Source organism: Sabethes cyaneus, chromosome 3, assembly GCF_943734655.1.
Source record: "Sabethes cyaneus chromosome 3, idSabCyanKW18_F2, whole genome shotgun sequence".
NCBI classification, from domain to species: Eukaryota; Metazoa; Arthropoda; class Insecta; order Diptera; family Culicidae; genus Sabethes; species Sabethes cyaneus.
In genome coordinates, this window is record NC_071355.1 from 105,221,860 (window position 1) to 105,238,728 (window position 16,869).

At 38.2% G+C, this 16,869-nt stretch overlaps 1 protein-coding gene across 1 annotated transcript in view; it reads right to left on the reverse strand.

The window, feature by feature from the left end:
* Positions 1-16,869, reverse strand: part of LOC128742317 (uncharacterized) — a 64,915-nt gene that overhangs the window by 20,822 nt on the left and 27,224 nt on the right. Inside the window, exon 3 of the mRNA XM_053838647.1 lies at positions 3,381-3,497. Coding sequence (XP_053694622.1) covers positions 3,381-3,497 — 117 coding nt within the window. The remainder of the gene's footprint in view (positions 1-3,380; positions 3,498-16,869) is intronic.

Here is a 16,869-nt window from a genome sequence, read left to right on the forward strand (position 1 = left end):
TTTCATCAGCCGAAAAACATTGTTTTCCTTCGGCCAACATCTGTAGAGCACACAGTTTTCTGCTGATCTTCCATTTCTGGTATCTGTAATATAGTACCTAAAGTTGTATATAATTACCCAAGGAGCAAAACGGCAGCCCTTAAAAGAGCAGGTGTGGAATAAGAGTTGTGTAATAGCATCCGGTGCTGAATAAGCGAATTTGCTGAAGTACGTGTTGTTTAAACGTTATATCCCATATTTTTCCTAGCTTCTAATCAACATCTACATGTTGTTATTTAAGTGTGGAATGAGAGTCGAATAGGCATTGTGCAAACGTATCAGCAGCACAGCTGGTGTGGAATACCGGTCGCTTAAAAGCTACCGTATCAGCTAAGAGCCAATGTGGAGAAAAAGTAGAATAAGAGTGGAATAAGCATTATGCAAACGTATCAGCAGTATTACAGAAAGCACGTGTGGAATAGTAGTGGAATAAGGATGGAATAAACGTGGCGCAAACGTATCAGCAGCATTGCTGACAGCAAGTGCAGAATAAAAGTGGAATAAATGTTGCGCAAACGAATCAGCAGCATCGCTGAGAGCAAGTGTGGAATAGTGATGGAAAAAGGGTCGAATGAAAGTTGCGCAAACGTATCTGCTGCATTGTTGAGAGCAAGTGTGAAATATGTGTCGATTAATCGTCGTACAAACGTATCAGTAGCACCACCAAGAGCAGGTGTGGAATAAAAAGTGCTTGATGGCAGCCAATAACACCAATAAATTGAATTACACTTTATAATTTATATAAATAAATTTATATTAGGTACACTTTATTTCTTTTTTTACAGATTAAGAATAGAAAAAATTTGCATTACCACTTTTAGCCGAGACAAGTTTTTGCTGGTCGTGGCAATCCTTTTATTTGTTGTTGTCTTGACGGTACCCAAGTAACAATTTGGGTTTTTTTACACTTGTATGATGGCATTTAAGAGCAAAATTGTGCTTGAAAGCTGTAATAAGAGATACAAATACAACTCGACAATACAACTCACATTGTTACTTGGGTATGTATCTTCTCCCTCGGCGTGTCGTTATCCCTCGTCCAAGGCAACCAGCTCTGCATGGCGCTTTGCGAGTTACTCACAATAAAAAAACTTTGGATGAAAAAAACTAAATCCGATCCGATGACAAATATACGTAGCGATTAGCTCAGGAAGCAGTACTATCTGCGTAAACTAATGACGGGGTGACAAAAGTACTATTCCTCTGCGGTACTAACACAAACCACTTCTGCTGTTAACTAATCACTGCTGCTGCTAACTAATAACATAACATCACTGCTGAACACAACTGAACAATCGCGCACAATGTTCCCAGCTAGCCGAAAGTTCTGGATTTCCAGTTTCCACTGAATTTCACTCAGTAGCACTGCTCACCGTCGTTAATATTCAAGAGAAAAAAAACTTTGCGTTGTGAGTGTGTTATGTTGCTGGTATTGCTGGTGGTACAAGCGAAATACTTTAGCACAAATAGTTTATTAAATGTTTAACATGTGCAGAGTAAATACTTCTAAAGCAATCTTGTACAGCAGAGGCCATACATGATTTGAGAAACTACTCTTCAGCGCTTAAATGTATTTTAGCCCATTTTTGTTCCACGCTTGACAAACTTAAACTGGTAAATCCACATCGGCTAAAAACTCGGCGCCTGTCATATGTCAGATTATCTCAGTTGTGTTCGTCGATGGCTTCCGATTGTCAGGATGTAAGTTCGAATCCGGATGAATGAAAAAAGTATAATGGCAGGCTTGATAAATTTTGAGTCAACCAACGATTTCCTACTAAGTCTCTCATGAAATTATAAAAACTCGAATACAAAAGTGAACATGAAAATAACGAAACCCACAAAATAAAATAACAGTAGATACTTCCTGCATATTTTATGCCTTTTGCTTGTCTAAATGTTGAACTGCTGTGGAATAAACGTAGCTTCAGTGTCATTAGCAGCAGTTTAACAAACATCTCTATGCGTACTGAATAAACGTTTTACTAAACGTTGATTAACAGTCATACAAACGCATCTTCCACGTCCATATTCAGGACTGTGCTGTTTAAATTCTCCAAAACCAACTGTATAAGCATTGAACAGAGGTGTTTAGATATACATTAAAAGCAACTATACAGCATGTGCTGAATAAAAGCTGTCGGTGAAATGTTTAATAAGCAAAACTTGTTCCTTGGGTAGCTATACATTTTTGCCTCGTCCATGAATCGCACTTTTACCCCGTCCGTGAATCGCACTTTTACCCCGCTAAGCACTTGACGGGGTTGGATTAAATTACGGAAAAGTAAAATATATTTTGTAAATTCTTTTCACCGTATTTTCAAAACAAATATGTGAGTGATGTAGAAGGCTGCTACAAATTTTCAACAAGTAATATCCTCCTGTTGATATCGTATTTGCCGTATAACGAAAAAAATTACATTACAATTACAATTACAATTACAAAATTACATCAAAACCGCCCTAAAATAACATTTGCACATAACTCAGCAACTATGCTTCGTAAGCAACCAAAGTTTACGTTAGATTCAAGCTGTCAAAGTAGTCACCCATCCATGCCAATGTAGTTAATTTACTCGCAATCTGCACCGATAAATCATTGAATCGCACTTTTACCCGCATCGCACTTTTACCCCTCCTTACTCTATATACCGGGTCGATAAAAGGAATGACAAGATTTAGGAAATTCTAACAGCACTGGAAGCACTGATTACGTGCTCTGCCAATACATATGCATTTTTAAGGCATGAAACAATATATGCATCGAACGGTAGCCATTTATCCAGCCATCTTTGAGCCATTTTCGGTTTCCCCTTAAATACGCAGCTCTTTTTCGTCGGAAGCAGGGCTACGTATTTGTGGGCTACGAACAATGTGAGCGAAGTCGCGAAGCGTTGCTGTCGCGTGCACTCTGTACGGGGCCTAAGGGAGGAAACACGAAGAGTATGTCTCATTTGCAGTTAAGACCTATTCAAAACTCAGGCCAGAATTATACTAAATTATGCTTGTGTCTTCGCTTCATCGCGTCACTACGAATTATCTAAATACGAGCATGAGTGAGGGTAATGAGTATCTAGTATCTACATCCGTGCCTTAGCCACGTTAGGAGTTTGTAGTTTTTTTTATCAAATTGTGGAAACTAGAAATATCTTTTGATCTTTTAATTCTTCTTTTACCGCATTTTTAAGACAGATGTTTGATAATTAATTATTTCCTATTGAAAAGATTCAACCAAATAATGTGCAAATTAATAAATTTGCTTTACAGTGAATGTGATGGAGACATTTGCTGATTTTGTCCCTGAGAATATTGATATTTAACATAAAATCGAACAATCTTACCATCGTAGCAGGTTCCGGTCTTATCACAGTTTGCATCGTTTCGTGTTGAATTATTTAATGTTTCGTCTTGCACTGTGTCGAATACCACTGGTAGAGTTGTTTCTCCTTGCGAAGATTCTGCAACAATGAAACGCATAAGTATGTTAGTAGTTAGTATGTATATTTTAGGAATTTTTAATTTTTAATTTAGGAATTTTTACACTCATTTTTCGAGGTTTTCAAGCTGTAGAGTCCACAGACAATTGCTTTTATAAAAACCCGATTTAATCCACCTAGTGGTGAAAGGAACCTTTGTTATACATTCTTACTTGCTATTTGAGATAGAGATCAGCGATTGCTTCGTTTCTGTGATTAAATTATTAATGCATTGAATAATTATGACATTTTGCTCATAAGAAGTTTATTGAAGAATATACGTTAGTTAAACAACGATTTGTAACTTTATAATATGGCGTTGGAAAACCTACACGTGTTGTACAAAATACAACCAGGCTTCATTTTCAGTTTTTTGCTCAGTAGATGCTCATTTGCCTGCAGCGCCTCAACGAAACCGAATTCGAAAAAGTATTGTAAACGGAAATTGTAAAGCTAATTATTATCTACATTATTGTTGAAGAAAGCATAGTTCTATCTCTTGTATTTAAGGCGCTATGCGATTGCTACCCCGTTGGTAGCCAAATGAGCGCTCTTTTTGCTACCAACGGGGTAGCAGCCCCATAGCGCCGTAAATACAAAAGATAGATGCTTTCTTCAACAATAATGTAGATAATAGTTAACTCTACAATTACCGTTCACACTACTTTTTCAAATTCTGTTTCGTTGAGGCGCTGCAGGCAAATGAGCATCTACTGAGCAAAAAACTGAAAATGAAGCCTGAATACAACAGCGTGAGTAACCGAAGATTAATAAAAATTGATGAAAATTATTCAAGAAAACTCTATGGATGTGAATCAAATAGAATAGAATACAGAAAATTATGCATAGTTCCAAAACCTATAAACTAGACTTTTACTACGCAATGTATATGGTAAAGAATAATATTTCCTCTTACAACTTGCTTTTACTTGCACTTACTCAAATTAGTAACAACCAACTTACCCTCACTCAGTAATTTCATGAAAAAAGGATCTATCAAAATTTATAGGTGCTCCTATTTTGTTCAAATTTTGTAAACTTATTCAATTTCCATAAATTTTATGAAAACCAATGCACTACGCAGCGTTAACCAATAGATGAATTATGTTCCGAAGACGTGTCGATTTCTATCTCAAATAGCAAGTAAGACCGTATAACAACCCAAGTAACAATTCCAAGTTTTATTACGTTCGTATAGTGGTTTTCATGACCAATTTCATAAAACCGCCAATAAAACTATGAGCTCCATCAGAACTTTCTGATGACCGCTATAAAACTGGTTTCTGACCAAGTGGCCCACTCCTCAGAATGTTTTCATAACCGCTATAAGAATCAAGCTATAAGCTCAAGTAGCTGTATTACGCTCTGCTCAAAGCAGCAATAAAACTGCTTAAGCTTTCGCTGCTTGACAGCCATCGCCGTAATTTAAAAAATCAGAGGGGTTGTGTACAAGACACGACCGCATATATAGGTGACGCAGGACTACGTAAGTCTCTTTGTAGTGATAGTAGCATGTATTCATGCTTGTAATCATTCTATTCTTCATGTATACATGCTATATGCAACATATATACATGCTACATGCGTTGTATGTAACATTTATCAAAGAAGTAACATTGCATACGTTCAATTCTCAAAAGAATGTGCATTTGAAAACAATTTAACAAAATCAAGAACACAAACTATTGCTCTCCTGCTACCTTACTGAAATTAAAGATTGTTTTTATTACCCATGGTTTCCCACGTTGAAGGTATTTTATCAATTCAATCCTATTTTATCAACAGCACATCTTTTCACTACAATTCTAATGAAACGGCAAGCATGCGTATTCATACAGAGTCGTATTATAACCGAACAGTACAGCTGTTGCACATTTTTCCAACACAGATATCAAGTTCGCCGAGGTTTAATCGTCTCGCAGTAAAGAATTTGCGATTTGTTGGGACAACGAACTTGTGTCATTTTTTCTGGCACACTTCCCTAACACAGACATCAAATTAGACTAGGTTTAATCGCGTTCGTAAGAAATCTGTTGGCACGAGGGGGCTTTAACACTCTTTCTGGCGTACTTCCCAAGCAAGGACATCAAAATGGTCTAGGTTTAACCGCGGTGATAAGAAATCTTGTTGAAATGAGGAAACTTCGTCACTTGTTTTGGCTTACTTCCCAGGCACAGATATCAAATTGGTATAGGTTTAGATCATCGTAAAGAATCTTCCAACCAATCACGAAGCGAGAATTCTGGTAAAACATAGGTTCATTATTTTCAATTTTTCAATAGTTCAACATCAAGAATCCATACTTTTCTTCATTTGGGTCAATTCTTAGAAGATTTTCCGAACGATTGGTGTAAGAATATTGAAAATCGATCGGAAAACCGCTGAGCTATTAGTGCTCAAAACCTTTCATTTTTCGTGACGCTCGCATTTTTCGATTTTTTGGAATGACACCCTATCTCAAAACTTGCCGTAAGACGTAGTCCCACGTCAAAAAGCTTTTCGCTTGTCGCATTTCGCTTTTCGTATTTCGCTTTTCGCTTTTCTGGCAAAAGCTAAATAAGTTCACTAGCTTTGTCAACTTGTAAATATATCTGTGAAAAGAAAAGTTTACTGACATATCATTCTGAACGATTTGGTTTATACCGACCAGAGTAAAATATCCCATAGAATATTTATTGAATTTTAAGCAATTTCATTGGCTTGCAGCATGTGCGCGTTTAATTTCATCGTGCATATTGATATGATAGGTCGATAAAATCAGTGCGCCACTGATTAATCGAAAAAGTTTCTAAAGATGAAACATAGGAAATTATGTTACATTGCATGAAAAAAACTATTGCTGACACCGCTCATCAGCCGGTTCCCACCCTCCCCAGTCACGGCCCGCCCAGCCCGCACCAATGTCGCTGGTGACTGTTCTCTTCATCTTGAGCTTTCGTTTCATTATCCCCCAATATTTCAATACTGAACGAACCCGGGGACAATTTGATGCACTCATCTCTTTTGAGATGAACTTAAGTCCATTGTCCATTGTAGCATGAAGACTTGAAGGCACCTAGCCCCAGGGGCGGACTGGCCCACCGGGCAACCGGGCAAATGCCCGGTGGGCCCCAGTAAAAATTTCGTCGTTATACAAAATGAGATTTTCCAAAATTTTTATTTCAGTTAAACTCTTTCTACGACTCACGAATGTTCAATTGCTGGGGCCCCATGATTTATGAAATCAACCGATTTGATGATTGAAAACTCAGCTTCAAATGGAACTGTTGGGGCCCCGAACTTTAAACCAAAATTTCTCTTTCAATCAAACTTTTTCTATGACTCACGAATGTTCGATCGCTGGGGCCCCATGATTCATGAAATGAACCTAGTGATGTCCGATTTTTTCAGTTAATCGATTAGTTAATAATCGATTACTTTTTAGGCAGCCAATAATCGACATCGATTAATCGGCGCTGCATGATCGATTAATCGAAATAATCGATTAGTTATAACCTTTACGTCCCCGACACCAAAAAATAACTTTGCGTCCCGTAGTACTATCCACGAGTGTTTTGGAATGTGCCAGACTTAGGCTAGTTACATAGAAAACGAGAAGACCGCATTTTTTGGGTTTTGTATAGAAAAAGTCGCAGGGTATTACCCAGTTTTCTAAAAATTCCTTACAAAATTCCGTGTCTGACAGACTGACAAATTTCGAATTATTTTTTGACGGTGGCACGGTTAATATCTAGATTAAGTTTAGTTTGGTTTTTAGGCTTCAGCGTAGTATTTAAACCGACCCTCTGCGTGCAAACTGGATGATTAAAAGCAAAGCCTTTGGGTTAAACATCCTTTCTAAGATTTGACCCATCTTTATCGACAGACTTCACAGCCAACTATTAGAGTACAAGGCAGTTACGGGGCTATTGCAACAATCCTACTGACTCTATCTAGGAGCACCACCTAGCTGAGATTTGAACATACGACTGCTGGTTTCTTAGATCAGCATCGTACCTCGAAACCAACGAACTGGCTGATTGTGTGTGGTTAATTTAGAAGGTAAGCGCCTGCCACTGTAATAATTAAATTTGTTAGAAATTGTCAAATAATAAAATTTTAAATAATCCGCCATAATCGATCGGCCAGTTAATCGATTATCAAATAATCGGAACATAAAGCAATCGATTAAAAATTAATCGATTATTTTAGCGGATAATCGATTAGTTCGATTAATCGAGAAGTAATCGGACATCACTAAATGAACCGATTTGATGATTGAAAATTCAGCTTCAAATGCAACTGTTGGGGCCCCGAACTTCAAACCAAAATTTCTCTTTCAATCAAACTTTTTCTATGACTCACGAATGTTCGATCGCCGGGGCCCCATGATTCATGAAATGAACCGATTTGATGATTGAAAATTCAGCTTCAAATGGAACTGTTGGGGCCCCGAACTTTAAACCATAATTTCTCTTTCAATTAAACTTTTTCTATGACTCACGAATGTTCGATCGCTGGGGCCCCATGATCCAATGGGACTATTGGGGCCCCGAACTTTAAACCAAAGTTTCTCTTTCAATCAAACTTTTTCTATGACTCACGAATGTTCGATCGCTGGGGCCCCATGATTTATGAAATCAACCGACTTGATGATTGAAAATTCAGCTCCAAATGGGACTATTGGGGCCCCGAACTTTAAACCAAAGTTTCTCTTTCAATTAAACTTTTTCTATGACTCACGAATGTTCGATTCTATGACTCACGAATGTTCGAATCAACCGATTTGATGATTGAAAATTCAGCTTCAAATGGAACTGTTGGAGCCCCAAACTTTAAACCAAAGTTTCTCTTTCAATTAAACTTTTTCTATGACTCACGAATGTTCGATCGCTGAGGCCCCATGATTCATGAAATGAACCGATTTGATGATTGAAAATTCAGCTTCAAATGGGACTGTTGGGGACCCGAACTTTAAACCAAAATTTCTCTTTCAATTGAACTTCTTCTTCGACTCACGAATGTTCAATTGCTGGGGCCCCGTGATTCATGAAACCATTTAAGTTGAGCTGTTGGGGTCCAAGCTCAGAAAATATTACTAGCTTCAATTCTGAGTATTTAAAAGTAGAATTAGCATTTCATCCGCAGTTATTTGACTACTTATAAATATCGAACTGTCGGGTTAAGCTCCATACTTAGTTTACTTCAGTGGCGATGTCTTCTCTGAAGTCTACGCTCTCTTCTTGATTCTATGATTAAAATAATTTTGGTTACTCTTTCGTCGGGCATTCTAGACACGTGACAATCCCAGCGCAGACTGTCACACTGTACTATCTTCATTATAACAGCATATTTACATTCTTAATACAGCTCGTGGTTCATGCATCTGCGCTACACGCCATTTTGGATTTTGCTAAACTTTACGCTAAAACCCCAAGCATTCGTCGATCAGCTTCTTTTAGCGTCCATGATTCAAGTCCGTAAAGGGCCACCGAGAGGATTAGTGTTCTCTAGAGCATCAGTTTATGCGAATTTGCAAGCTACAGGACTTCAGCTACAAAATGTAATGCCTCCGTAAAGGCCAATTCGCAGCTGCAATTAGTCGTTTTATTTTGCGACTTACATCGTTGTCACATATCACGAGCATATCAAAATATATTCAGTTCCTCTTCGACACCAACACCATTTGGATTTCCACGCCATGTACTTCGTTTTGGCGGTGTTAATGGTAAGTCCCAATTTCTCAATAAATGACCTAAAGGCTTCTTTCGCTGCTGTACTTTTGATTTCGGTAATATCGACGTCATCCGCAAAATCAAGAAGCACGTGAGGTCTCATCTGCTATTCTAACTTATAATTTTTACTCATCCAGCGTCACACGAATCAGCGTAACTAGTTCTGTGAGAAAACCATGTCCTAGCGTTAACTGTCACAGCTCATTTCGTTTTACTGAATCGTATGCCGCCTTGAAATCCATAAAAATATGATGAATCTGCAAGTTGTATTCCCGGAACTCGTCAGTTACTAGACGCAGGGTAAATACCTGATCCATCGTGAAGCGACCCTCATGAAAACCAGCTTGAAACTCGCCGACGAAGAACTCAGCTAACGGACTCAGCCACACACGATAGGGAGAGCACCTTATAGGCAAAATTGAGCAACGTAATGTCTCGATAGTTTGTACTCTCAAGTCGATGTCCGTTTTTAAAATTATGGGAAATGAGGCCAATCAACCACTCCTCCGATATTTATTTTCGTCCCATATTCTATTCCTGACAATGAGGTGGCGAATTGTTTCGTACAGCTGCTCGCTCCTCGTTTTAGAAGTACAGCCAGGATACCATCCTTTACAGCAACCTTACCTTTTTTCAGCTCACTGATTGCTTTTTTGACCTCCTCCTGTGTCAATGGCTCCACAGTTTGGCCGTCGCTCAAAATTCTTATCCTGTACCTGCTGATCTTCCTGTTTACTTCTCTATTCAACAGCGTCTGGAAATACTCTTCCACCTGGCTGCTACCGTCGTTTTGTCAGTAAGCAGGTTGCCAGCACTATCATTGCACATCACAGGCATGGCAAAATTCTTGCACCTGACCGCTTTGTAGAAACTCCGTGTGTTGTTGCTGGCGAACCTCTCCTCTGGACTGACGAGCACGTGCTCTTCGTACTGACATTTTTAGACGGTGGGTTCTTTTTTCCGCAGCTCTATCAGGACGAACCAAACAGATTCGCGCAGAGTATCGGGCATTCCTCACATTGGAATCGTGAGAAGAAATTCTGCAGAGGATTCGCACAGAATACCTTACTTATAGAAGCAGAATTCTTGTAGGAGAATCCAAGAGTTTAATCCCAGGGATAGCTATAACTCGGCACGGGAATCGCCTGCACTATGAACTGTTTTGTTCTGATGTGAAGACGCAGTAAGCTACTTATCTATATTGAACTGTTGACATCCTATCATTTATAAAATCCGCTTATTTGGTACTTTGATACTTAATTTGATTTGATACGCTTATTTGAAATATGAATGGGTGATAGATGAGGAAAACGTTGCATTGCTGGCAAAAATGCGCAGTGGCACTTATCAGAATGTGGAAAGTTCTCTTCCGGGTTCGCTGAAGCACGGTCAATAACGAATCAAATATTCACGCTGCGGCAGATCCTCCAAGAAGTTCATGAATACAGAATTCTACGCACAATTATTTCATTGATTTCAAAGTTGCGTATGTTACCATCGACCGTAAAATCATGGCCATTCTAACCTCGCAGTGGGCTTTATTAACGTGATGGTCCCTCAGGTGGGCTGTACAACATGTCGTTACAGGATGTTATGAAAGGAGCAACACACAGGCACAATCGTCAGCAAATCTAGTTAGTTCGTCTGCTTTGCCAATGAAATGGATATTGTCGATAGAACAACATCTGTGGTGGTGGCTGCAAAAACTAAAACTCAAAGTAGCGAAGATTGGGTTGAAGAAAAATGCGTCCAAACTAAAGTACCGTGAACCGCTAATATGACGCACACGCTAAAAGCTGATAACTCGGTCCTAATAACGACTGAGTTTGTTTTGTTTCGAGCATCGAGCCGCTATGCTGTCCGTTCTCCCGATACTCGACACTCGACGTGCCTGAGTCGAGTCAAGTTGCACGGGGCCCCTAATCTCAAAGGCCCGGTGGGCCCTTTGGCTCCCAGTCCGCCCCTGCCTAGCCCTGTGTATCTCCGAATTCTTATCCGTCATAAAGTACTGGTTTTCACACGGATGCCAATGAAACAGATTCCGTGTCAAGTCATGACCTTTTTGTACGAACCGATCCCAAACCCCAATCACGAAACTGGTTTGGCTGAAATCGGCCTTCTCTGAAACTTATTCATTATCAGGTCAGACCCATGCATCGCATTTCGACACCACCAGGCCGCACGGCCCACGAGACCGGATTCTAGCCTTTGTTTATTGTTTCAGACTTTTGTTGGGATCCCCATTTGCTCGGTAACACTTGTAGCCATTCCGAGACGGATTCACCGTACAGTACTGCGGCTAGTATTCAGTTTTTTCGCCAAAGCACAAGCCGGGATGCTGAGATCAGCCTTGACTTTCTGAATGACCTTCAACCGCAGTTGACGATCAAGAGTTCAACTCCAACGGCTAGCCTGCGCCTTGCGGACAATCCTGCAGGTGACCGCACATAATTACTTACATTTCTTCTCTTACATGATGAATATCTCGAAGCCATGTTACCTTAACCCTCTAACGGGTAAGACCGTCTGTAGACGGTCTTCGCTTTTGGAGCTCCAGAGCCGCATACGAGATTTGTTTTTAATTGGCAATATCGGAAATATGTTCTGTACAGATTTCTTGTCATTTTGATACTAATATCATAACATTCTGACCATGCATTCAAAAGTTATCATCTTTCAAAAACAAAAATTCCGAAAAATTTCGAAAATAATTAATGCGCGAATTTTCCCTTTTTTACTTTTGTAGAAAAAGGACATCTAGAACAAAATGATTGACCTAAAAAGTTTTTCTATGAGTAAATTTCATGCATTATTTTAATTTTGTAATATATCTGAATTGAAAAAATATCTGGGCAGAGCCTTAGACATGAAAAAGGAAAAAGAGAAATTGGACTTTTTCTTACCTGGCGCTCCTCCAGATAATTATTTTTGCATGAAAATCAGAACTTATAGTTTTTTCGTGTGTACTTTCATGATAAAATAGTCATTAGCTTGATCGCATCGTTTTTACGGTGTTGCCCGTTAGAGGGTTAAAGCTGCGAAAAAAATATACCGGCCATAACTGTTTACGAATAATACAACGCTACCAAAAGCTACCATCCACGGCCACTGGGAGTCAAAATGAAGTGCCCAATTTCTAAATGATCTCATCTTTACTACCGAACTGATTTAGCAAATAAGCCATTCAATATGTCCCGCATTCATCCAAAAAAAATCTGGTCACTTTATCATAATAGCAGCAAAAAAACTGTTTGGTCAGGGTGTTTCCGTTTTAATAGCTCTATAAAGCAGACAGATTTATTGCGTTTTGACAAGTAACCGCGATAAGATCAGTTAAGATTGGTGCGCGTTAAATCGGGTTTTGCTTATTACTTTTAAACGAACGTCGTATCACGAAACAACTCAATAGTGATCTACTAGACAATAATACCTTTCAAACAAAAGTAATAGCGAACGATTCGGTTCAGCCATCTCTGAGAAACAGGCGATAGAAAAAATCATAACATACACACACACACACACACACACACACACACACACACACACACACACACACACACACACACACACACACACACACACACACACACACACACACACACACACACACACACACACACACACACACACACACACACACACACACACACACACACACACACACACACACACACACACACACACACACACACACACACACACACACACACACACACACACACACACACACACACACACACACACACACACACAGACATTGCTCAAATCGTCGAACCCTATCGATTGGTATACAGGTATACCTCGATAATACGTACACCCGCGCATCGTTTAGCGTACGTACTATCGAAACGTACGTAATATCGAATCACAATTTTTAAGGTAAAGTATTGTCTTTATTATGCTAAATATTGTCTAAAATTTCCAAATTATAATATACTATAATATAAATAATTATCTGGGGAGCGTGTAGGACGCTATATCTCTACATATTTGCGTTGGTAAGAGGAGATGCTTATCAACTTAGGGAGCAATTGCTTCAAGAAGCCCAAGGCTATGCTTTATGGGACAGACATGCTTTTATTTAGCAACTTGCGCTTATAAATAAAAGCTTAACTGAGTAATCTTCGAAATTTTGAAAAAAAATATGCATTTGTGTTTAACTTTACAACAAAATTAATATGGATAGTTTAATTACTTCTTCGACTCGACACACTCCAGCTTCGCCGCGATAGCTCTCGTGCAATGACTGTCGCAGACGTTTTAACAGCCCGTATCGACTGCCCAGACATCCTCCAGTTGATAAACATAAACGCCCCCTCCAGAACTTTAAGGATGGTTCCAACACTACGTCTACCGCTCCGACGAACTAACTATGGTGCCAACAGTGCGATTATAGGCTTGCAAAAAGTTTTCAACAGAGTGTCAGCGGTTTTCGACTATCATTTGTCCCGTAACGTGCAACGCACAAAAATTATTTTAATATTAAGACGACTCTTTTATCATTAGGGCAACTGTGTCTGTTGATATATATATATGTAAATAAATAAATTTCTAGCGCAACATGGTTTTTCCTCCGAAGAAAGTAAAATAATTCTTGTATAATGACGCACAACATATATATTTATAAATTAGTCAGTTGCCTGCTGTCTCATTTTTCCACACTTCACTTTTGTCTATATGGGACATTACGCTTTTATCACAGAGAACAGATTAACAGGCTCGAAGGAAGTAATCGATTTTTTGTGTGTAAAATCTGTCGGTAGCGCCCTCCAGAAATAGTTTGCCAAACGCATCAAAAAATATCCATGTACCTTTATCAATATTTCTTTGTGCTGGAGTTACATAGTAGCGACGGCACCGACATCAAGATTTAGTTTGCCACTTACTGCTCGAGGGGTGCTCTATTGAAGGATTACTCGTAGATTACATAAAAACCTTTTACACACTTTTTGTCAATTACCTGGTAGTCTGTTCTCTGTGCGTTTATGGGTAGTAATCGTATTTGACGAACACCACCCAAGTAACAATTTGGGTTTTATTACACTCTTATGATGGCATTTAGGACCAAATTGCTCGTGAAAATCGCCATAAGAGTACAATAAAACTCACATTGTTGCTTGGGCAATATCTGTAAACAAAAGAATATAACATTGCCTGCTGTTCCCCCCATCGCAGTTGGATAGATTGTGAATCGCAGGAAAGGGTAATTCCCTGAGCAAAAATCTGCAAAATCAGAATACTAAAATAACTGTTATTTAGAACGTGTATTTGATTAATTTACTATTTAGGCACTGTTTTTAATTTTAAAATAATGGTTTTTACATAACAGAAATAACTGATATTATTCAAAAATTTAGAATTTGAATACGTATTTGCTTGTATTGAATCATAAATATTCATAAAAAGGTTTCTGCTTTATGTAGAAAAATAAAAAAAATCATTGCTGGAAAATGTACGTACTATCGAGGCAAAATGTACGTATTATGGAGGGTACGTATTATCGAGGGTACGTACTAGCGAGGGTACGTACTATGGAGGTATACCTGTATGTGACTTGGCCCTCCGGGCCTCGGATCAATTTCGTGTTTTTCGACCAATTTTTAAACCTTTGTAATAGTATAACAAAGGTAAAAAAATTTAACTCATATCCTACAAATTATTTTTTTGCCCCCCGATTTTTCAAGCCAATTTCCAAGGAGGGGGGTGACAAAAACTTTGAAAATGATTTGCAATGGCCTTATTCAAAGTGGTTTTTGCTCATATTTCACTTTTCCGCTAATAATTCCTGTATTTTGATAACGAAAGGCTTTGTAGATAAGTGGTGTTCTGGGGCTACTCACATGACAGTCCCATTTTTTATGGACTTTGCTATATAAATGGGACTGTTTTGCGAGTAGCGGCAGTATTACTGTCATTACATTAGTAACACGGATAGGATGTTTTAGGTAATAATTTTCAATGAAACTTAACAAGTTTTGTGAATATATTGAATATTTGAAAGCCTGTAGTTTATAAAGGCACATGTATATATTTTGCAATTAAAAAAATATAGGTAGCGTTTGTAAACTCGATAGGTACAAATAATATACCTGTAGATGTAGTATTTATTTTTAACCCACTGTAGGTGTCAGTACCATATTATATGACCGAACCTGACTTTGTATGACAATGCTAATGCAATGCAATGTTCGTTTTGCCCATAAAGTGAAAGTGTTGTACGCTCCATGCATACATATACGTAATTTGGTTTATTACTGTTCTTAACTTTACTTTCCTATTTCAAACTCACTAGGACAACGAAAAAAGTTATGAAAAACTTTCGAATTCGTTTTAAATAATTTTCAATAGCACTTGCGTACATCCATGAGCTTAACGTCTAACGAGATTCGTCAATAAAATTTACTGAATTTATCGCTAGACACAGTTTGTGCAAATGTTTCAATAATATTGAGTTTTATAAAAACGGTGGAAAATGAAATAAAGTTACGCTAAAAAGTTGTTTCTTGTCGGAAAAGATACGTTCTGCAACACAACATGTATTGGCCATTGACGGAACTAGGATAGATGTGAAAATCGGCTCTACTGTTGAAGTTTTGAAAAAACTAGCTCTAGTCGCTTGAGTTGTTTGAAAGGTTGCGTAGATAGAAGCAACTTTAAAGCGTAAAACAAAAATGTTCAAACAAAATTACTTGTTCTTTCTATAGTTTATATCGCACTTAAGCTATTTGATAGCTTTTGTTGTTCATTTGTTGATGAGATAGTGTGAGGCAACGAATGAATTGTTCTTGAAAATTAAAAAAAAACATTAGCTTGGAAAATATTAAACCATGTTCTCTAATGAGCTTTTAACAAACCACTTGTGTCAATACTGTGACTTTGAGTCGAAATTGTCAAGTGATTCGCTGCTTTACAATAATCGAAATAAGCGCATAGCTTTCTATAGAGAAATGTGCTCTGTACGCTTGAAGCATTGACTGGTGCAGACTGCAGCCACTGATGAAAATTGCTGGTTTTCTTTTTCTCAGAGCTGAAAATTTGTGGGTCAAGTTTAATTCCGTTTCCAATTTGAACACAGCGCTCTCATCATACTGACTCTCTAATGGGGGTTTTACTTACACAGTAAAGCAGAGCAAAGAAGATACGACTTCGAGAAATTCGTTTCAGCAGCGTGTCAAAGGAAACCGGTAAAAGCGTTGAAATTTTGAGTACGGTAAGTGCTGTTGGGAAAAAGAAAAACTCCCACGACTCGCGTAAACGACGTAGTGCATTGAACTATACCAACATATTTTGACAGTAATATGAAAGCTACCTCTAATGCATGTTCATTGTGTATTTTGTTTAGTGTACTTGTTAGAAACAAAAATTATTATAGATTATACTAGTTAAACAAAATTATTGTCAAGTGATTCTAGTCTTTACAGGTTGCATTCTTTAAATATGTAAGTAATATGTATTAAAAATATAACAAGCATAGGAAAACTGTCAGTGGTTGAAAACTGTTGACAAAAAACAATGAGTTTGAAAAAAGGAAAATGGATGAACTGATGTATTATATTCCCCCTATCGTAACACCAACATCAAATCATAGCACTCGGAAATATTTGTTACCTCATATCCAAAGGCTGATTTTGAATTTGCGC